General features: G+C 37.1%; 2 protein-coding genes across 8 annotated transcripts in view; one reads left to right on the forward strand and one right to left on the reverse strand.

Annotated features, from left to right (window-relative positions):
* Positions 1-6,165, reverse strand: part of ORMDL1 (ORMDL sphingolipid biosynthesis regulator 1) — a 20,710-nt gene extending 14,545 nt beyond the window's left edge. Inside the window, exons 1-2 of one of the 2 annotated variants that reach the window (XM_076005752.1) lie at positions 6,036-6,165; positions 3,827-4,007 (exon numbers count right to left, since the gene is read on the reverse strand). In XM_076005752.1, the coding sequence (XP_075861867.1) occupies positions 3,827-4,000 (174 nt within the window). In that variant the 5' untranslated portion in view covers positions 4,001-4,007; positions 6,036-6,165. The remainder of the gene's footprint in view (positions 1-3,826; positions 4,008-6,035) is intronic. The other variant, XM_012776875.2, reaches the window with a different exon arrangement.
* A 59-nt stretch (positions 6,166-6,224) lies between these two features.
* Positions 6,225-23,036, forward strand: part of PMS1 (PMS1 homolog 1, mismatch repair system component) — a 102,395-nt gene continuing 85,583 nt past the window's right edge. For 3 of the 6 annotated variants that reach the window (XM_012776864.3, XM_076005745.1, XM_076005748.1), the window contains exons 1-3: positions 6,225-6,368; positions 15,261-15,412; positions 19,381-19,563. In XM_012776864.3, the coding sequence (XP_012632318.1) occupies positions 15,281-15,412; positions 19,381-19,563 (315 nt within the window). In that variant the 5' untranslated portion in view covers positions 6,225-6,368; positions 15,261-15,280. Of the gene's footprint in view, positions 6,369-6,389; positions 6,547-15,260; positions 15,413-19,380; positions 19,564-23,036 lie in introns of those variants that run through there. The other 3 variants (XM_076005749.1, XM_076005746.1, XM_076005747.1) reach the window with 3 other exon arrangements.

Raw genomic sequence — 23,036 nt, forward strand, 5'->3', positions numbered from 1 at the left:
AATATATATATATTTTTTATATATATATTTTTTTAGTTGCCCAGCTAATTCGTTTCCATTAAATTGAAAATAAACATTTTCAATATATATATTGAATATATATACACATATACACACACCAAATTACTCGGACATAGTAGCATATGCCTGTAGTCCCAGCTACTTGGGAGGCTGAGGCAGAAGGACTGCTTGAGCCCAGGAGTTTGAGGTTGCTGTGAGCTAGGCTGATGCCACGGCACTCTAGCCTGGGCAACAGAGTAAGACTCTGTCTCAAAAAAAAAAAAAAAAAAAAAAAAAAGAAAGAAAGAAGAATCCTCTATTTCTTTCAAACCACAAAACCACATGCACTTACTAGTGTTTAGAATATAATATTCAATCAGTTTATTTTATATATCCTTTTCAGTGAAAAAGAATAAAATCTTATTTGACCATATCTTTTACTCCAGTATTGTTTGTTAAGTAGTCTCCATATAAAAATGTTAGTGATGTAGAGATGATTATTCCCACATCAAAAGAATTAGGAAAAGAAAGTATGTACCTCATGGGTAGTCCTTAATAAATATTTACTGAAGCAAATTGAAGAACATTCTCACTCATTTTTAAAGCTAAGCTAAGAATCTTGTGAAACATTAATACCTCTAAGAGTAAACTGCAGCAATGAGTAAAAAAAAAAAAAAAAAAAAAGTCACTGTAGGTTTCTATTGTATGGTTCAAAAAGGCAAATATAGTATATTTGTCTAACCAGGTCTAACAATTAGGTCTGTTTTCCTATATTGAAAAGCATTCGGTATGTATTTTACATTTTTAATTGGTTTAACATAGGCTATCTTTAAAGGAAACAAATTTGGAGTCATATAATTGCTACATCTATGGCTGATTAGTTAGGCGTTTAGTGTGGTGAACTAATGAAAAAAAATCAAATAATAATAAATTCAAAGTTTGCTTTCCTGCATGGTGTCAATTACCTATAAATTTGTCTATGGTAATACACTGTGCCTCAATCTTGGGTCAACCAACTTTAAAACGTGGGGGGTTGCAAAGCAGGGTAGGACTTTTAAAATACATTTAATACATATGCCGCTGGAGAAGGGAAAAGACTAATTTATTCAGCAGACTTTTTGATATGTTTTTAGAGATATAGAAATTAAAAAATAGTAAGATAAATTGCTAATTATAAAACAATGATAAACACATGATGAAAGAATGTAGCAAGGGAGTTGTATAGATTCCTAAAGGAGGTGATACTTGAGTAGAGTTTTGCTGGGCAAGTAGGAATCAGGCAGAGCGGGGGAGGGAGGGTTATTAAAATAGTAGAAAAGCTTAAGCCAAAATAAAAAGGTGAGAGCAAAATGATTTTCTTTATGGCTAGAGCATTGACTGTGTTTAGAGATGGTTGAGATAAGATGGAGTCCCTTTATTGCCTCTACACTATTTTCAACTGGTCTTATATGCTGTAAAACTTGGAATTTTACAGTGAATGCAATGAATAATCATTGAAGGACTTAGCACATGAATTGAGCAAACATGCATTTTTAAAATATCACTCTGCCAGGCTGGAATGGAGGAGTGTAGAGTAGAGGAGCATCAAGAAGACCATTTGATTTATTGGAATAATCCATGTGAAGAAAAAAAATGAGGGTATGGGAACCAAGTTGATATTAATACAGTAGAACAGTGCTTTGACCAAATAGATCTATGGAGTATAAAGGAAAAAGAGAAGTTATCCCTAAGATTAGGGTGACCATACATATATTCTAGTTTTCATAGGATGGTTCTGATTCACACCTATTCTCTTTGAGTAATTATTATCGGAGCTACCTTTTACTTTAAAAAACAGTCTCAGTTTGGACTCTACATTACTGGTTGAGTAACCTTTATCTGAAATGCTTAGGACCAGAAGTGTTTCAGATTTTGCATTTTTTCAGATTTTGGAATATCTGCATCAACATAATAAAATATCTTGGGGATGGGACCCAAGTCTAAACACAGAATTCATTTATGTTTTATATACACCTTATAAACATAGCCTGACTGTAATTTTATACAATATTTTTAGTAATTTTGTGCATGAAACAAAGTTTTGACTGCAACCTATCACATGAGGTCAAGTGTAGAATTTTCCACTTGTGGCACCGTGTTGGTACTCAAAAAATTCCAAAATTTTGGAGCATTTCTAATTTGGGGTTTTCAGATTAGGGATGCTCAACCTATACATTAATCACTTTACCACTGACATACAGTTGTCTCGCTTGGCCTTTAGAAAAGATTAGGAATGAAGTCAGAGGAGCACACTGTGGGTGGTAAGGAACTGATCAGAAATAAGATGAGTTCCACTTATACTTATCTGGTTTAAGGTACAAGGTAATCTTGTGCTATAGATACAAGTACCTTTATTCTACAGGTAGAAACTGCAAATATGGGTAGATGAAGTGACCTAGGTAGAATATATAGCATAAATAGAGATGAAGAAAAGAACCTTGGGGACAGCAAAATTTAAGAGAGGAAAAGAGAAGGAAGACCCTGCAAGAGGAAAGAAAGAGAAAGAAAGATCAGAAATGTATCCAGGAGAAAATGATCCCATAGAGGCCAAAGGAAAACTTTCAATAAAAGGGAGATGCTTAATGTCAAGTATTTCAGAGAAGTCATTAGTGAAAAACATACATTGTTTACAGAATCTATCATATAAAATGGACTAAATGGACATTTATTTATCATTTCCACTAGCACATCATCCTTGTCCTCAAGCCAACATCAAATACACTCCAGAAGATATAAGTATTAATTTTTAAAAATCTATTTCTCCTACATTTTTTTGTCTTAATGCTCTACGTTCTTTTTTTTTGTTATCTTTAAACAAATATAGTTACTTTGGATTCAATTAAAATTTTAAATCTTCATACAGATGTGGCAAGGGACAAAAAAAATTCTCAACTAATTGGATTTCTCCCTTTTCATTCTACTTTTAATATGCTATTAAAGACAAGGAAAAAAAATCATTATCAGGATTGCTGTGTGTTTTATTTTTGTAACAAGCAATTTCAAGGGCTGCATAATATGGTCCATAGAGTCAATGGAACCTCTGATACTTTGTAAAGCTAATGTAATACAGCTAATACAGGAGAGTGATAGTCAACCAGAAGCAGCTAAAGCACTATAAGATCCTGAATCACAGAAGATGATTAAGCTCAAAATTTCTATACTAAAATAAGAAAGTATACATATACAATTTAGAAAGATTTAACAAGGATTGAAACCAAAGATTTTCATTAGACTTCTTGTAATTTTTACTAAAATGACGTAGTATTTTATAGATTTTATAACAATGAAAAAAAGTCTTACTTAGGCCCAATGTTGAAATAAAGTGTGATGGAAGAAATAAAATCATATCCCAGACTAGAATTCCTCAAAATAAGTCTTTTATACTAAAAACCACTGAACTATACACTTTAAATGGGTGAATTTTATAGTATGTGAGTTAGATCTTTCTTTTTAATATTTTTGCATTATTTTCTTTTTTTTATATCAAGGTTGTAAATTACACATCTAAATAAAGCTATTAAAACAAAGTCATGTTTTTAATATCATAAAACCTTAACATACATATATCATAAAATTTACCATTAACCATTTTTAAATGTACAATTTAGTAGTATTGAGTACATTCACACTGTTGTGCAACCACCACCACTACCATCCATGTCCATAACTTTTTTCATCTTGCAAAACTGAAACTCTGTAACCATTAAATAATAACTCTCCATCCCTTCACTTCTGGCAACCATTAAGTCTTAAGCTTTTAAGTGTTTAGTATAGGTGATATTCTTACCAGATTATGTATAATATTTGTTAAGGTCCAAGCAACAGGAACACTGAAGAAGGGAATGCTGAGTAAGACAATATGAAGCAAGCCAACTCCCAACGCGTATGTCAGCCACATACCCCGGCTGTTCATTACACGGGTATTTGGATTCACCTCACTGTGGGCAACTCCAACATTCATGTTTGCTCTGTAGGGAAGTAATGAAATGAATCAACACTGATTAACTGGCAAATCAAATACCCCTAATTCTGACATGACAAAGTGTTACGAGGATTATTTTTTTCCTAGTTATTCTGAAATAGAACACATACACCACCAAAATATGCTACTTGCAGATGCTGATGAAGAATCCTCAACTTTTGACTCTTTTTTTAAAATTTTCGAGGCAGAGTCTCACTCTGTTGCCCAGGCTAGAGTGCCATGGTGTCAGCCTAGCTCACAGCAACCTCAAACTCCTGGGCTCAAGCGATCCTCCTGCCTCAGCCTCCCCAGTAGCTGGGACTACAGGCCTGCGCCACCATGCCCGGCTAATTTTTTTTTTCTATATATGTTTAGTTGGCCAATTAATTTCTTTCTATTTTTAGTAGAGACAGGGTCTCACTCTTGCTCAGGCTGGTTTTGAACTCCTAACCTTGAGTGATCCTCCTGCCTCAGCCTCCCAGAGTGCTAGGATTACAGGCATGAGCCACCACACCTGGCCAACTTTTGACTTTATGGTAAGATAAACGAGACTTATTTTTACAGTTCTCTCTGAAAAGATAGTTAAAAACGTTTTCCTAAAGCTTGTCTTCTAGCATGTTAGTTTTACTAAATGAAATAATGGACAGGAAAACTCAAAACTGAAAGAGAAAACCTATATTTTCTTATATCATGAGAGCAAAGTGACAAGCCCGGAGCTAAATTTACCAGAAGAATCATCTAATATTAAAAAAAAAAAAAAAAAAGCAGAACTGACCCAGCCAGTCAGTCAAGTAGCCAGACTCTTTAAGTTAATATTGTAGGCAGAGAGTGATCACAGTTCAAATCATTTTTTTGAATACTGACGCTGGGAGGAACAAGGAACAAGCCACTGACATAATCTGGTGTAAAATTTACATGGTCAAGGGATAATGTTTCTCAATTTTGTGATACAACTAGGTTAAAGCAATGAGTCTTCCGAATATTTCTCTAGTTAACTCCCCTAAAACTTTAGTTTTCTTTCTTTTAAAAAAGTTTTTCTCTTCCCCTTTTACATTCAAGATGAACACCAAAGGAAGAACTGATAATAGTTCCCAGTTATTTTAATAATGGTGTTTACTTGGGTCTAAGTATCCCTTAAAACAAAACTGTGTTAAAGAATACCTATCATCCCGGGGAGGAGGGAAACGGGGATAGATTATATTTGGAACAGCTCTGATATAAAATATGTTAATTTGTTCCATTACAGACTGAGCACAGAGTAATTTCTCATAACCCCATCCGCGTGGGGTTTCCGCATATAATGTCCTCTTCACCATCTAAGGATCTCTGGAACAGGAATAAAGCCTTACGGTGATGAAAGATGAATCAAAAGTCTCAAATTTACACGTAAGAATATTTCTTCTACTGTAAACATCTATCGTTTATCACATATTATTTTTAACTGTTACAAGTTATACCTAGAACATGCCACCACTTAAGATAGTCTTCCCACTTTCCATGAGATGGGAAAAAACGTTCGACAGAGGCCTAAAATTTACATCTCGGCTGGAAGGCAAAGCTGGTGTGGTACAGGTCCTCCTCCAACCCGAAAACCTTTCTCCAGGCAGGTCTGCCGCGCCGCTTCCGGCAAATAGTGACTCCACAGACAGAGAAGAGGCTCTGGGCTCTGCCCTCGCCGGTGCCTGTGTGGACCGCGGCTCGCACCGGCCCCCTTAGGACAGTCTCCCCCAGCAGCCCGAGCTCCGGGCCAGTGGAAACTCAGCAAAAACCGGGGCTGCCACCGCCGCAGCGCCTCCCCCACCCGCCCCTTTCTTCGCCCAGCTGCACAGCCCGCCAGGGCCGTGGCACCGCAACGAGGACTGGGGGGCGAGCCTCTGAGGCCACTTGCCCCGCACAGACAGACCGGGCGCCGCCGATGCAGCCCGAGCCCACCGTATCCCCTCAGAACGACCCTGGCGCGCCAGCAGCTCGTTGTCGACTAAGGCAGCAGTACAACCCTTCCGTGTTCGTGCCCTCCGCGTTTGTGTCCACTTACCCGCCGACCCACTCCCGGCCGCCGGCACCGAGCAGGACCAGCCCGGCGGCTACGACAGCGTATCCCCACGCCCCGAATGCCAATGGTCCGCCCCAGCGCTGCGCCGCTTGCGGAAGCCTTCGGAGGCAAACTCGCTGCCAGGGGATTGGCTGGGAGCAGCGCCAATCCCACGTTCCTCCCGGGCAAGGCGGGACTAAGCGCCGCGCGCCCGGTGTCCGCTGTGCTGTGCGCGCGCGCGCTGGGAGGCCCGTGAGACTCGGCCTGGGCTCCAGGTGGGCTGCTGGGTGCTCGCCGCTACTGGATGGTCATTGCGTGCGTCGCGCGAGCAAGAAGGTAGTGTCGTGTGGCTAACGGGCTTTTATTCTTACATTCTCAAGGGCTCGAGGACTTCCCTAAATTTGCCCGGGTCCGAGCACGAGCGCCGCCGACGCCAGGGGCGCCTCCGCACAGAGTAGGAAGCGGACGGAGCGGGCTCGCGGGCGCGCTCACGTGGACAGCGTTCTCGGAGCAGGTCAGGGCTTCTTAGTGGTCCGTGTGACCTTTGTTGCAGCCGGTTCCTTAGACCCTTCTGGGTGAACGACTTCTGATTTGTTTTCCAGGCAGAAAACTTAACCCATGACAACTGTAACTCTTCTTGTGAGTGTGGCGTTTTATAGTATGGGATGTTGTGGCATCATACAAAGGGTGCAAGTAAACTCTTAAGTTAATCACGATTTTTGCTAGTATCATTCTGGTTTTATCCATACGAGGAAGACACGTATCTGTATTACGTTATGAGGAAATATGGATTCCATAAATCTTACTTGAGGATGGAGAAGAATAGTCTTGATTAGATTTTTTGGAATCATCTTTGAAATTTCTTTTACCTTGGCAGTGCACAAAGTTTATGATTTTTTTATTGCTGAAATAACTTTCAACAACATTTTGAAACAGATTTAAGGGGATGTTCTTATACATCTTTATATATCTTGCATTTCTGTTCTATGAAAACAATTAATTTAATTTATTGTTTAAATAAATTATTTTGTGTGTGTGTTCTCCCTAAAGTCTGCGAGTTCTTTGATTATATATATTTTAGGTGCACCTGTTGTCCTTAACTGACTTTCCAGGTCATCAGCAGTCTTTCAGAAGTGTTCCATTTCCTTCTCAGCAAAAATGGAAGACTGGCTATCCTAACTTTCTCAGACGTTCTGTGCTGTGACTTGTAAGCCTGATATCCACCCTTCACTTTTCAAAAGAGGTCGTTTGGTATATGTTTAGTAGAATGCTATATTCCAGGGGTTACGTTATGGATGTGTGATTAATATAAAACCCCTGTCCTCAAAGAGCTCTGATTGAGAAGGACAGACAAACAAATAGAATAACCTGTGATGAGTTTTGGATTAGGAATAAGGAAAAGGTGCTATGGGAATACAGTGGAAGGGATGCCTAATCGGTTGGGTGCTGAAGGGAAAGAGGTTGGAGCAGGTTTCCTTGAGGAGATGATGTGAAAGGATGGTTAGAATTCAGCCTGGCGAGAGAGAGAACCTTGTGAGCTAAGGGAGGAGTGAGCACCACCTCATTAAGAGAAACAAATTGTATAGTATGACTGGCCTAGTGCATGTTTAGGGAATGATGGGATGAGATTTGAAAGAAAAGCAGAAATCCAGTTGCTAGGGAGTTAGGACTTAATCTGGTTAGCAGTTGGAATCCTTTACAAAAATTTTGAGTAGGGTAGCAACATGCTGAAACTTAAATTATAGAAAGAACCATGTAAGTGGTTGAGGTTGAGGTTAAAATATCAATTAGGTAATTATTGCAGTAGTTCAGGGGAGAAAGATTGAGGGGCTGAGCAGAGGCAGCACAAAGAGGAGAGAGGACTAGTTTAGGAAATATGTCAGTAGTAAGATAGATAGAACTGGGTGGCATAATGAGTGGGGAAAATTTCTAGGATGACTTCAGGGTTTCTAATTTTGCTTTGTGTGCTTGGGTGGAAAGTGTTCAGGGCATGGAGTCAGACATGCCATGGTATGCATCTGCCACTTAATAGTTTTAGGATCTTGAGCAAGTTATCATGCCTTTAAATTCCATTTATGATAGAGGAATGATAGTAATACATAGGGTTGTTGTGAGGATTAAATGGGATGATGTATACAAAGTTCTTATGTTAGCTGTTACTTATATTATCAAACAAGAAATATAGGAAGAAAGTTAATTATTACTTAAGCAGAATGTGCATGTACAAAAAAAGAAAGCTAATTAGAAAAAGATTCTGAAGTCAATTTGGGGCATGTTAAGTTTAGGTTGTCTTCAGTCATCTAAATGATGATATTTAGAAGATAGGTGGAAATAAGGCCCTGGAGTCCAGTAAAAATTATGAGACACAGGTGAACTAGGGGATAAAATGGAGACCAGTTAAAATTAAGTATATAAAGGAAAGGAGTTAAGGCAGTGGTGACTTGCTGGGAAGGAGGACACTTTTTCTAAAGTTTACATTGACACAAGAAAGGTGCTGATAAAATTATTTTGAGTGGCCCTTCAATAAAATTCATGAAATGCTTCTACCTTAGTTTGAGAATTCTAACAATCTAAGAAAAACACTGATCGACAAAACGTTGGGGTATTAACCTAGCCTCACCTCAGCCTTCTGGGCAGTCTTCCTAATATCATCACCTTTGTCTCATTCCTCATTCCCTACGATGCCTCTTCCAAAATCTCTGTTTTCAAATCTTTAATTTCATCTCCGTATTTCTTAACCTTCTAGTTTACTAAGATCATGGCAATTCATTGCATAAACTCTGTGATACCTTATGGACTCCACCCCACTGTGTCTTCTGATTTCCTAAAATGTCTGCATCCCTTCCCATACTCTTCTTCCTTCAGTGTCATACCATGTTTCTTCTCTCTTAACTGCTATGGTCTAAATGTTTGTGACCCCCCCCAAATTCACAACTGTACGATATAGATTAGGTGATTCATAGATTCATTGATTCAATCTATTCATAGATTCATAGATTAGGTGATTTTTAGAGTTTAATTTCTTCAGTGTTACATAGCTATTAGTGTAACAGTATAAAACTGAAGTAGTGTGATTTCAGAGCCTGCTCTTTTAACCACTACCCTAGCCAGCACTGTCCAATAGAATTGTAACATAAATCACATATATAATTTTAAGTTTTCTAGTAGTCATATTGAAAAAGGTAAAAAAAGGTTAATTTTAATAATGCATTTTATATTCCCTAATCTATCCCAAATATTACATATCATTTTATCCTATAATCAATATAAAAATTAATAAGATTTTATATGTTTTAATGCTGAGTTTGAAATCCAGTGTGTGTTAGCACATCTAAATTTGGACTACCCACATTTCACATGCTCAGTGGCTACATGTGGCTAGTGGCTACCATATTGGACAGTGGAGATCTATACCCTTAGGCACAGGTGGGTAACCTTTTCATGTTGGAAGGCTGCATTAATTAGCTGTTATCAAATAAGGCCAAATTTAAGAAACTTCAATTAGATATACTTAAAAATATACATTATTTTGTAAAACTGTAACCACTGTGTACTTAAGAATTTCAGAAAATGAAAACTACTTGTTAATTTTAAAGTTAACCTTTTAATGTCTTCATTATGTCTACTTTTTGTTGGAAAGTATTTGTATATTTGGTTGCAGCATGGAGGTTTGCAGTTTCAGGTGATCCTCTAGATAGGGTTCAGTCATTTGTGACCTTAAGGGCGTCTTGATTTGGGTTAGGTAGGAGAGTGTAGATTGGCAGCAGCATGTGGTTGAAAAGCAAGGAAGCATTTTTTCATATTTCAATTGTATCTTTCTTAGCATCAAACAATGACTTTAAAATGTCGTCTATTGAGAGCTCAATCAATCCCATCTGTAGTTCTTTAGGTGCCTTGGTGATAGCAACTAGGAAATGCTAATTTGAGTGTGATGTCATGATTCTCAAAGTCAATGAATCTTTCATTGTATTTTACAATTGATAGGTCTATAACAGTTGTGTATTCTTCAAATGATGCACATATGTCCTGCTCATCAATGACCTTTGCTCATTGGGGAAAATGTTCGTCTGAAATTGCCTTTTGAAGAAGTATTTTGAGAAAAGATAGGTTTTTTCAAAATGCTTGGATTTTTTGCCACATATGGTATATAGACTTAGTTTTACCTTGCAAAGAAATGTTCAAGTCATTTTGATTTGACATTTCACACACACATGCTATATTCCTGTTGAAATCTTCTTTCAATAATTCACATTGCTGATTCTGTTCTTCATAAAATTTAACTGTTTTCTCACAGAGATGAAATTTTGCCTAACACCTGTTCCTGCAACAGCCAAAGCACTTTTAGAATGATATGGCAAATCCATACTTCATCACTCAACTTTAGCATATTATAAAACTGAGGAAGCTGTGTTGCATTTGCACAAATATAGTTAACAGTACTTATAACTTGTTGCAAAGCATCACTTAAAATAGCTCTAGCACAGATTTTGCTGATACTATGTACAATGAAAAGAAATGAGAGCATCTGTATCTGTTAATACTTCTTTTTAAATCTGTGCAATAAACCCTTCATGTTTTCCTATCATGGAAGTTGCACCATCTGTACATACAGTCACTAAATTTACCAAATTCTGTCCAATTTCATGACATTTATCTTGAAAGTTGTCAAAGATACGTGTTCTGTTCACAAGAGTGCCCAAAGTGAGTAACTCTTTGTAGCAAAGAAAATTTTCTATTATGACCTGAATGAAGTATAAAAACTGCCCTGAGTCAGTAGTATCAGTTGATTCATCCAAAGCAATAGAATAGTATATATTTTCCTTTCAAAGTATTGCATAAAGTTGTGTTAAGTTGTGTTAATTCATGCTGCCAATCAGTTATGTTCTCCTTGAAAGAGGCAGTTGCTTCAGTGGCATTTATTTTCAGGTCTTATTGCTGCTTTTTTGCTTTTTATCTTTTAATTTCTGTAATATAATCTTTCATGCCTCTCCCTTTAATTTAAAATATTTGTGGTCCTTGTGAGTGTTGTAATGCCGATGAGCATTGAATTTCTTTAATGTTGATATTTCAGTATCACGAAGCAAGCAGATCATCTTATCTTTACAGAAAGAAGATAATATTGCAATTCCAAGTCTTCATTAAATAATCTGTTTTCTTCCTTCAGCATTCTCTTGGTCTTCTTTGACATGGTGGGCTGTTAAGTAGACAGAATAAAAAAATACTGTTGAGCTGTGCAGCTATTCATAAATTCCATTTCAAACAGAAACAGTGCATAATTGTCCAAAAACTGATAACAGACTGGTGTACTTGACCCCCATAAACTCTCGCCAAGCAGCCTCAGGTGGTAGTCATGCCAGTCAGATGGGGGAAGTTACAACTAAATCATGAGTGTAGCAACTGCTAAGTTAGCCCTTACAGCATACTAATGTTCTAATGAGTCTAATGTGCCAGTCAATCTGGGAGGATTACTTTGTTGAAACTTATTTTATTCTTTGGTATTTTAAATGCATTCATTTTAAAATTATAAAAGACTAGCAAAAATATATTAATAAAAATAAATGAATTTGTTTTGTAAAAGTTGGATTCAGTTAAAAGGCCACACATAAGGACCTAGGAGGCCACAGTTTCTCCAGCCCTGCCCTTAGGCCTGAGGTCCTTCTGAAGCTTCAGAAGATTGTGAAAGGTACCTTATGCTTGTGACAGCACTAATTTGTGTGACTTTTATGACAGTGGAACAGCATTACCTGACTGGGAGTAGGAAAGGCTGCCAGCCCTTGAGAGGCACAAAAGCCATTGAAAGGTAGTGGTTGACAGCTACTCTCTTTAAAACTGGGTATCCCCAAACTAAATCAAATATATAGGTAGAGGGTAACTGTATTAAAAAAGAATTCTCAGCATTCTTTTACATAATGATCTCTTATCATGGTACTGTGCATTTTATAGTTTTACCATTTATAGAACATTTTATATATACTTTATTTGATCCTTACAGTAAACCAGTGATATAGTAGTCCATTTTTACAGATAGAGTTGATTTTACAGAGGAATTGAGTGATTTACTTCATTTTATGTGTAATAAAGATGAACCCCAAGACCTGTTTTATAGACTCTGATCTGTTATGCTTTTTCACTGTGCCAATCAGCTTTGCCTTATGTATAGCAAAATATAATTATGCTATATTTATGAATTGTGACCAGTTAACACTCTCAGAGTGCAATATGTTGACCTCGGAAATGGGTTCCTTAAGTTCCTTCGTAATTGTTACAATGTCAATACTCCATTTCCTACTAATTGCTGAATCTTATTTTACATGACTTTGTCTTCTGTTGCTTGAGAGAGAATCCTAATTTGACACCTTTTGGTTTTGTTTGTTTTGGGCATTGCTATTTTGTCTGGACCTAGATTCCACAGGATTGAGTCATCATGTGAGCATATAACTAGTCATGGTAAATAATGGAAGTACTTAGGGTCCTCCCTGCCCCCATTTCTTTGTCCAAGAAAATTTTCACTGTAGGGAAGAATTGCATGTTGTGAAGCTAGTGTTTATTTTTAGTAATCCCTTCTGAAGTTAGGCATTAAGGCAGATGCAGGTCCACTCCTTGCATGTTTTACATATGGAATTTCCAGTTGAGATTTGTTTGTTTGTACAAAGTTTTCCAGCCTTAAAATAATTATTTGCTTGGAGATTTTGGATCTACAGGTCGGATCTAGCATATAAAGGACCTTGAGTGCCAGTTTAGAGATTTGAGCTTTATCTGTTGGCATTAGGGAACCACATGATTAAAATGTTGTTTTAGGCAGAATAATGAATGTAAAGGATAGTTATCTGACATGTCTGGTATCTGGCTAGTTCAGATTAACATTAATTCTAGGGTCTAGATATTCTAACTCCAGAAGACCTCAATGATTGAAAAATACATAATCATCAAAACATATGGACGACTAATGACACTTAAGTGAGACTGTCATTATCTGTATCCTAAGGTGATAGCACCTCCTGGTCATTCCCTGCCTAACATCATGCATTACAGTCATTATAGCACTACTGTTTCTTATCATTATTCAGTTATTACCATAGTGTAATTTATCAACTGAATGTTTTTGAGAAATATTTTTACAGCATGCTTGTTTCCATGATTCTAATGTGCATGCTTTTAGTGATCTACTGTGATGAGTTTGGACAAAGACATAGTTGGCACAGACATTTAAGGAAATAACGACTGAGATAAAAATCTCTAATGAGAAGTACCTGGGCCCAGTTACTTCATCATTCAGGTTTTTTTAACCTTTTAAATGATCATAATAATTATAAATTATAATTTTTATTCATAGTCCCTACTTTTTTTGTTTTGTTTTTGAAATAGGGTCTTTCTCTGTTGCCCAGGCTATAGTACAGTGACATCATCATAGCTCAGTGCAGCCTCCAGCTCCTGGCCTCATGCAATCCTCCTGCCTCAGCCTCTGGAGTAGCTGGGACTCATGCCTAGCTAATTTTTAATTTTTTTTGTAGAGATAAGGTTTTGTTTTGTTTTAGATAGAGTCTTGCTCTGTTGCCTGGGCTACAGTGCTGTGGTGTCAGGCTAGCTCACAGCAACCTCAAACTCCTGGGCTCAAGCGATCCTCATGCCTCAGCCTCCCAAGTAGCTGGGACTACAGGCAGGTGCCACCATGCCCAGCTAATTTTTTCTATATAGTTTTAGTTGTCCAGCTAATTTCTTTCTGTTTTTAGTAGAGACAGTGTCTTACTCTTGCTCAGGCTGGTCTTGAACTCCTGACCTTGAGCGATCCTCCCGCCTGGGCCTCCCAGAGTGCTAGGATTACAGGCGTGAGCCACAATGCCCGGCCAAGATAAGGTCTTGATATTGCCCAGGCTGGTCTTAAATTCCTAGTTTCAAGTGACCCTCCTGCCTTGGCCTTCCAAAGTGCTAGGATTATAGGTGTGAGCCATGGTGCCCAACCCATAGTAACTACTTTTTATGGGTTCAAGTTTTTTTTTTGTTGTTGTTGTTGTTTTTTTTTTTTTTGAGACAGAGTCTCGCTTTGTTGCCCAGGCTAGAGTGAGTGCTAGCTCACAGCAACCTCAAACTCCTGGGCTCAAGCGATCCTCCTGCCTCAGCCTCCCCGAGTAGCTGGGACTATAGACATGCGCCACCATGCCCGGCTAATTTTTTTTTTCTATATATGTTAGTTGGCCAATTAATTTCTTCCTATTTATAGTAGAGATGGGGTCTCGCTTTTGCTCAGGTTAGTTTCGAACTCCTGGACTCAAATGATCCGCCTGCCTCAGCCTCCCAGAGAGCTAGGATTACAGGCGTGGAACCACCGTGCCCGGCCTGGGTTCACGTTTTAAATGCAATCTCACATATGAAGTGCTTAGCACAGTGTCTAGCATACTAGATATTTAATAAATGTTCTTTTTGTTGTAATCATCATTTTAATTAATGGGTGGTATAGACTGGGTGACCAAGGGTCAAGAATCATGGAGGCTAATTAGGAAATTATATGTATAACACTAAGAGCTTGAACTGTTAATGGGGGGAGGATAAAAAGGAGGAACTAAATATGAGAGATACTGAGAGAAGAATTGATGGGATTTAGGAGTTGATAAGATTTGAGTCAGGGTGAATGGGTTATGGTGATAATAATGTCATGGGGTTGGGAGAGCTGACATTTTGAGTTTGAGGTAGTGATTTCAGCAGGCAGTTGGAAATGCAGGATTGAAGTTTCAGAGAAAACTCAGAATTGTAGATAGCAGTTAAAGCCTAACAAAAACCCTGAGAGAAATTAGAAAAAGAGTTTGTAAGCTCTGGTTCTGGTTTAAAAAAAACCAGTTTTCTCCTCCTTATGTTGTTATGGCTTTCTTTAAAAATCAGTTTTGGTTATTTTTATTTGTAAGAGATAATTAGATCACACATCAACAAAGAAAGTATTGAATGACTTCCCTATATTTAAGTCTTAGGTCTGCCTCTTAATAACTGGATGACCTTGGACAAATTTTCTAACTTCTCTGTGCCGCAGTCTTATAAAATGAAGGTGATAATGGCACCTATTCCAAAGGGTATTGGTAAGAAATAAATGATTAGATACTGTATCTAGAGCAGAGTCAGGTGTACAGTAAGGCTTAAGGAATATGAGCTATTATTACATCATTATTATTGCTGTTGTTTCTGTTAGTCAGGATTTGTTTAACAATTCTTATTTTTACAACTTGTATTTTTATCTTCTAGTTATTCTGCTAACAGCTAGAATGAAACAGTTGCCTGCAGCAACAGTCCGCCTCCTTTCAAGTTCTCAGATCATCACTTCAGTGGTCAGTGTTGTAAAAGAGCTCATTGAAAACTCCTTGGATGCTGGTGCCACAAGCATAGATGTTAAACTAGTGAGTATTCTTGAGAAGCCAAATACTTTTAAAGCAAAAAAGGATTGGACAGATGTTTTCTCCTTAAACCTTTGTTTTTCTTCTGCATATCAGCAAATTATTCTTAGGACCTTGGACCATTTGTCTTAAGAGTAAATTGTTAAAAACATTTTAATTTACATCAACATTATAGTAAAACTAAAGAAAATTATGGAAGCAAACATGTTCTTTAGGACTTCGTCACCTAAAACATCAAAGTCTGTATGTACTCCAAATGGTTGTCCTTGGTTATTCATATTTACTTGTTTTATTTTGTTTTTTTTTTTTATTTTTTTTGAGACAGAGTCTCGCTTTGTTGCCCAGGCTAGAGTGAGTGCCGTGGCATCAGCCTAACTCACAGCAACCTCAAACTCCTGGGCTCAAGCAATCCTGTTGCCTCAGCCTCCTGAGTAGCTGGGACTACAGGCTTGCGCCACGATGCCCGGCTAATGTTTTCTATATATATTAGTTGGCCAATTAATTTCTTTCTATTTATAGTAGAGACGGGGTCTCGCTCTTGCTCAGGCTGGTTTCGAACTCCTGACCTCGAGCAATCCGCCCTCCTCGGCCTCCCAGAGTGCTAGGATTACAGGCGTGAGCCACCGCACCCGGCCCATATTTACTTGTTTTAAATATTCTCCTTTGTATTTTATTTTTTCCACTTAATCTTATTTCTAAACCATTTCTCTGTTACTTCATAGTTTCCACATTTTTAAATTTTAGTGTTTTGTACAAAATCTTTTTTTTTTCCCCCAAGAGGTATGGGTCTTACTCTATCACCTAGGCTGCAGTGCAGTGGTGTGATAATAGCTCACTGTAGCCTTGAACTCCTGAACTCAGCCATGCTCTTCCTTAGCCTCTCAAGTAGGTGGGACTACAAACTATGCACAGCCAAAGTATTTTTGAGAGATGGGGTCTTAGTTATGTTGTTCAGGTTGGTCTTGAATTCCTGGCCTCAAGCAATCCTCTTGCCTCAGCCTCCTGAATCACTGGGATTATAGACATGAGCTACTGTTCCCAGCTAAATCATTTTAGTTAATATGACTTACAACACTCAATCATGATTTATTGCAGTTAATTTGCATATCTGTTTCCTCTGTTCTAAATTGCTAGCTCATAGATGTAAGGTCTATATTTTATTTATTTTTGTGTCCTCCATACCTGGCCAGTACCTAGTACATACCAGGAAGGTGAATAAAATTTTTTTTTTTTTTTTTTTTTTTTTTTTGAGACAGAGTCTCGCTTTGTTGTCCAGGCTAGAGTGAGTGCCATCGTGTCAGCCTAGCTCACAGCAACCTCAAACTCCTGGGCTCAAGCGATCCTCCTGCCTCAGCCTCCCGAGTAGCTGCGACTACAGGCATCCGCCACCATGCCCGGCTAATTTTTTCTATATATATCAGTTGGCCAATTAATTTCTTTCTATTTATAGTAGAGACCCTTCTCGCTCTTGCTCAGGATGGTTTTGAACTCCTGACCTTGAGCAATCCACCCACGTCGGCCTCCCAGAGAGCTAGAATTACAGGCATGAGCCACCGCGCCGGGCCGAATAAATTTTTTTGATTGAATATAAGAATATATTTTTTAAAGTCTTCTAATTATCAGATATTTATATTATTTCTAGTATTATGGAATTAGAGTAATGCTGATTGGAATATCTTTGTAGGAAAGGGACCTAAACTTTTCTTATCTATCAGATTCTGTGAGATCTCTCTCTCCATATAAATATTTATATGTATAAATAAAATACCATGCACTTCTTATAAAAACTTTGTGTTTTTACTACTGTACCTATTTTAGAAATAGTTATTGTTCTGAGAACTTGCCCAAAGCCCCATAATTAGTAAGTAGTGGTACTGAGCTTAGAATCCAGGACTCTCAGACTGCAAAACCCATTCAAGACCTTTCCTCTATGTCAGTGGTTCTCATAATGTTTGGCTGCAACAGATAACTTAGAGCATTTGTGAAAACAGTCACTGGGCCCAACTCCTAGAACTTTGGATTCTAGGCTGGGCCTGAGAATGTGCATTTCTAATAAGTTTCTAATTAAAACTGATGCTGCTACCTTAGAGAACACACTTTGATAAGTGCTTTTCTATATCAAATCTGTATTTTGTTTTTAAATAATATACTTTAAGCTTTATAAACCTGAAAAGTAAACCCAAAGAAAGACAATGTATGTTTTTTAGGCATTTCTTATAGTTCAGTCTGATCAGAGTACAACTAGTAATAATTGAATAGGTTTAGATAGTTCTGTCCAACAGATTTCCCCTAAGAATCTTAGACAAGCAGCTGTATATCTTGTTCTTAATAAGTCTCTGGAAGTAAAACATTGTTTTGTAAAATAGTGTTGCAAAATCAACAGAAGTCTTCCTATAAGACTAAATAAAACGTTTTAACCTGACTGATAACTGCTTTGTAGAATTTTAAAGCAAACACCACAAGTGTTTTGTTGTTTTATGTAATAATAGGTATCCTGACTAGGTATGTTTTTATAATTTATTAAACATGATAATACAATTTTAAATAGTTAAACAGATCTTTATGTTCTGATTTTACTCAGATGCCTAGAGTTCTTATTTATGTCACAAGATTTGCATTTCTGTATTGAATGATTTTTCTATAAAATGAAGCAATTTATTCATAGAATGTCTTAATTTTAGATTGAGAGAATTTGAGGAACTAAATCTTAGATGTTTTCTTCCAATGCTTTGTATATCTTATTTATTCAAAAAATACTGACATTTGTAGTAGTATACAATTTTAGGTTATTAAAAAGATGTGGTATTATTATTATTTTTTCTTTTTTTTAGAGCAGTTTTATTTATTTGTTTTTTTTGAGACAGAGTCTTGCTCTGTTGCCGGGCTAAAGTGCCATGGCATCGCCCTAGCTTAACATCACCCTAGCTCATGACAACAACCCTAGCTCAAGCCATTCTTCTGCCTCACCCTCCCAAGTAGCTGGGACTACAGGCGTATGCCACCACACTGGGCTAATTTTTTTCTATTTTTAGTAGAGATGAGGTGTCACTCTTTGCTCAGGCTATTCTGTCTTGAGCTGAAATGATCCTCCTGCCTCAGCCTCCCAGGGTGCTAGAATTACAGGCATGAGCCACCATGCCTGGCCTGATGTATTATTTTAAATACTATAGTCATTATGATTTTAGGAAGTTTTTTTTCCCCTTTGTAACTTGCATCTGTGGTCATATGTATAAAGCTTCATGGAATCAGTCTTATGATAGAAGTTGCCTACCAAATTTAGGATATGGTATTCATAGAAAGTGATCACTATAGGAATTTAGATTTTGTTTTTATTATGTATGCATATTTTTAGTATTAGAATGTAAAAGTAAAATATAAGTTTAGTTTTTAAAAAATTTTTCTTGACTTTTGAATTAAAAGTCACTGGAATTGCCAAATTAGGTATTTCTCAGCAGTTTCCTATTACGTGATTATTTGCAGAAAGAAATTTAGAAAGTTATGTAGTAAATATTTAAAGTTTTTTATGAAAGCAACAAGAGAAAAAGTATTAAAAATCAGGTTGAATAATAATTGCTAGAGTCTTGGTTGTTAGAAAAGATTTGTTTTATTGGTGATAGGGTTTTGTTTTGTTTCTTTTAGGAGCTTATATATATGAAAGGAATATATAATTTGGAAAAAAATTTTTTAGTCAAATTTAAACAAATTATCATAAATGCTCATTATAGTGAAACAATTAAAAGGACTGACCTCCTTATTTTACAATTGAATCTGAGCCCAAAGAAAATAAGGAACTTGCTAGGAACATAACTAGGAGTTAATAGAGCTAACGATTTTAAACTCTTATTTCCATAATGTTATGCTTCCATATGAGGTAAATAAATGGCAAAATTGTTTCTTTTGTGGTTTTTTTTGCTTCTAAATGTGATAACAGCTTAATGTTTTTATATACTGTGTTTTTTAACATTTTATAGGAAAACTATGGATTTGATAAAATTGAGGTACGAGATAATGGTGAGGGTATCAAGGCTGTTGATGCACCTGTAATGGCAGTGAAGTACTACACCTCAAAAATAAGTAGTCATGAAGATCTTGAAAACTTGACAACTTACGGTTTTCGTGGAGAAGCCTTGGGATCAATTTGTTGTGTAGCTGAGGTAAGGTAATTTATATTGGTTATAGTAGTGATTTCATAATCACAAAATACTAGAATTAAGAGAAATAGTTCAGTATATGGTGAAGTATGTTTTTAAATTTATTATAGTAAAACATGTATAACATAAAATTTACTGTTTTAACCATATTTATTTATTTCGGTTTCGCTTTTTGAGATGGTCTCACTGTCACTCAGGCTGGAGTGCAGTGCCATGACCGTAGCTCACTGCAGCCTCAAACTCCTGGGCTGAAGCCATCCTCCTGCCTCAGCCTCCCAAGTAGCTATAACTACTGGTGAGCACCACTATGCTCAGCTATTTTATTGAAATTTTTTGTGGAGACGGATCTTGCTATGTTACCCAGGCTGATCTCAAACTTCTGGCCTCAAGCAATCTTCCTGCCATGGAATCCCAAAGTGCTGTAATTACAGGCATGAACCACCACACCTGGCCCATTTTAACCATTATTAAGTGTACATTTCAGTGGCAGTGGCATTAAGTACATTCACATTTTTATGCATCCATCACCATTATCAATCTCCAGAATTTTTCAGCATCCCAAAATGCAACTATGTACCCATTAAACACTAAATTCCAATTCCCTTTACCCTCTATCCCCCAGTAACCACTGTTCTACTTTGTCTCCATGAATTTGACTATTGTAAGTACCTCATATAAGTGGAATCATATATTTGGAAAGAACAAATCATATTTGTTCATGTCTGTCCTATTTCACTTAGCATACTATCTACAAAGTTCATCCTTGTTGTAGCATGTGTAAGAATTTTGTTTTTAAGGCTGAATAATACTTCATTGTGTATACCACATTTTATTTACACTTTCATCCAGCTATGGATACTTGGGTTGCTTGCACGTTTTGGGTGTTGTAAATAATGTTGCTGTGAACATTGGTGTACAAATATCTATTTGAGTCCCCACTTTCAATTCTTTTGGTTATATACCCAGAAGTAGACTTTCTGTGTCATATGGCAACTCTAGATTTAATTTTTTGAAGGGCAGCAAAGTCTGTTTTGCAGTGTTGATATTTATTAGAGGAACAGGTGGCTTAGTGGCCCATTGGCTTGGAAAAAATATAGCAAAAAAACTAAACAGATACGTAACTGTAGCGCTTCTTAAAGCCTTTCCTAAAGCACATTGTAAATCTCAAGGTCGGTGACTTATAGTAGATATATTTACCTATACCTACTTGACTATGAAACACTTGTATTGAGAAGCATATCAGTGTTTTTTTTTTTCTATTCTGTGGAACACACTTTGGAAATATCACACTAGTCAATACAGATAATGCAGTTATGCTCTAGAGATGTGAATTGACTTGGTTTAAACCTTAGCTAATTAGGGGCAGATTGGGTCCAAGAACTTTACTCTTCTAACTGCTGGTTAGGTACTTTCAATGTCTATAAACCCATGAGTTTGGTACCTGGCACACTCAATTGCATAATACCAATTATACTACACTGCCTGTCCCAGGTAACTAGTTTATGGCAAAGCTCATCTAGAACCTAGATCTCTTCATTTACATGTATCCCAGTTGTGTATGATTATATGATTCTATACTAGTTCCTTTGTGCTATACTATTACTATGTGGGTGTTGGGCTCTTTGATTGTGTAATAGTATCTGTGTGACAGTGAATGACAGGGTGATTGTGAGGGTCTCTTTAACTATTGACGTTTACCCAGTGGCCATGTGTAATCCATCATTTGAGCTTAGGCTGACAGACCCTATTTAGGTGAGAATGTTCAGGTGCCGTAAAATGATAGGAGTTCATGCCTATTGTCCAGGAAAAATGGCATGGGCCTGAGATAATGTTACTATCTCTTTTTCTGGTCTTTGGACATCTGTTTAGTAGCCTAGTCTCCCCAGCAGTGATGTATTCTCCAGGCTCGTTGTGGTCTTCCCTCAGCAATTCTGTTTTTGAAGTGTTGGCACAGTGTGTGTTTTTTCCATTTTTTGAAGATAGGGTCTTAGGTCCACATGCACCTTGACTTACAATGGGGTTAAATCCCAATAAACCCACTGTAAGTCGAAAATGCATTTAATACATTGACCTACCAAACCACATAACTTACTCTAACCTCCCTTAAACATGCTTAGAACATTTCTGTTAGCCTACAGTTGGGCAAAATCATTTGGCAACACTGTACACTGTAGAGTATCCGTTGGTTATCCTCATGATGGTATGGCCAACTGGGAGCTGTGGCTCACTTCCACTGCCCAACGTTGCAGGAGTATCCCACTGCTTCCTATTGAATGCATTTTGCTTTCACTCCAGTGCAAAGTCAAAAAAATCATAAGTTGAATTGTTGTAAATTGGGGACCATCTGTATTCACCCACTCTTTTACTTTGGGGCTCTGTAGGTGATGTCCTATGTAGGCTGGAAAAATTGTGGGGGTGATGAAGTTTAAATGGGAGGTTTTTGCTGTTGGAACATAGAGGACTAGGGGCTCTTGCTTGTTAGAATCTGTATGCTCAGATTCCATTGAAGGAGGAATCATTAAGTGCACTCTTAAAACCTCTATCCATAATCCTCTATCTAGCACACCATGTGCTTCTCTGTCTTGCTTATTTATTTTATTTAGAGTTTTCTGAGCCTCCAGATAGATTTTGAGGAAGAGCGACTGGAGGTACAACTGGACATTACCCATCTTTCTACCCAGAGACTGTATATGGGAACCTGTAGCCCTGGATCTCATACAGAGTGTCTGTTTTTAAAACGTAATGGAGTTTGCAGTAGGGAACCTCTGAACCCCTCAGTACTTGTAGTGTTGTTAAAGTTCTCAGTGGCTATTTTGGAATTTATATTTTTTGTTGTAGAACTTAAGTATTTGATATGTTTTTTAGCTGTTGGCAAATAGCCTTTAAGCTTTTTTTGTAGATTATCAGAAAAGAGATAATTTGGCATTTCTGTGTTTTCTACGAGATGTTTATAACCTTTCAGAGCTGAAGTTGGTTATAATCAGCTTTGTCTGCTAGGTGGCAGCACTATACTTAGTCTTTATAAATATGTTATACATGAACTGTATGATTTATCCAAATTTTCATTGCAGTTCTGGTTCTAGGTGGCAGTTTTGCAAGTCTTTGTCCATTGGTCACTCTAGTTTCTTTATTTGATTACTTAAACCCACTTAATAGGCAAGTTTATAATCTTGTCATTTATTTTTGCATCGTTCAAATGGCCTGGAGTATAAAATAGTTAAAATAATTTTGCTCATCAAAATTATAAAAGAATTACCAAAGTATCACAATAATGGAAAAATATAAGCTTAAAAAGTTATGTTTGCAATTTACACATTGCAATGTCAGGCATTTTTTTATCTTAGAAAATATTAATGGACTATTTTATTGAATCCCCATTCTTGTAAATCTTTGGGAATCTTTGGAAAACCACACACACATACACACACACACACACACACACAGAGCACAATGAATTTGTACACATATATATGCCC

Source organism: Microcebus murinus, chromosome 8 (assembly GCF_040939455.1).
Source record: "Microcebus murinus isolate Inina chromosome 8, M.murinus_Inina_mat1.0, whole genome shotgun sequence".
NCBI classification, from domain to species: Eukaryota; Metazoa; Chordata; class Mammalia; order Primates; family Cheirogaleidae; genus Microcebus; species Microcebus murinus.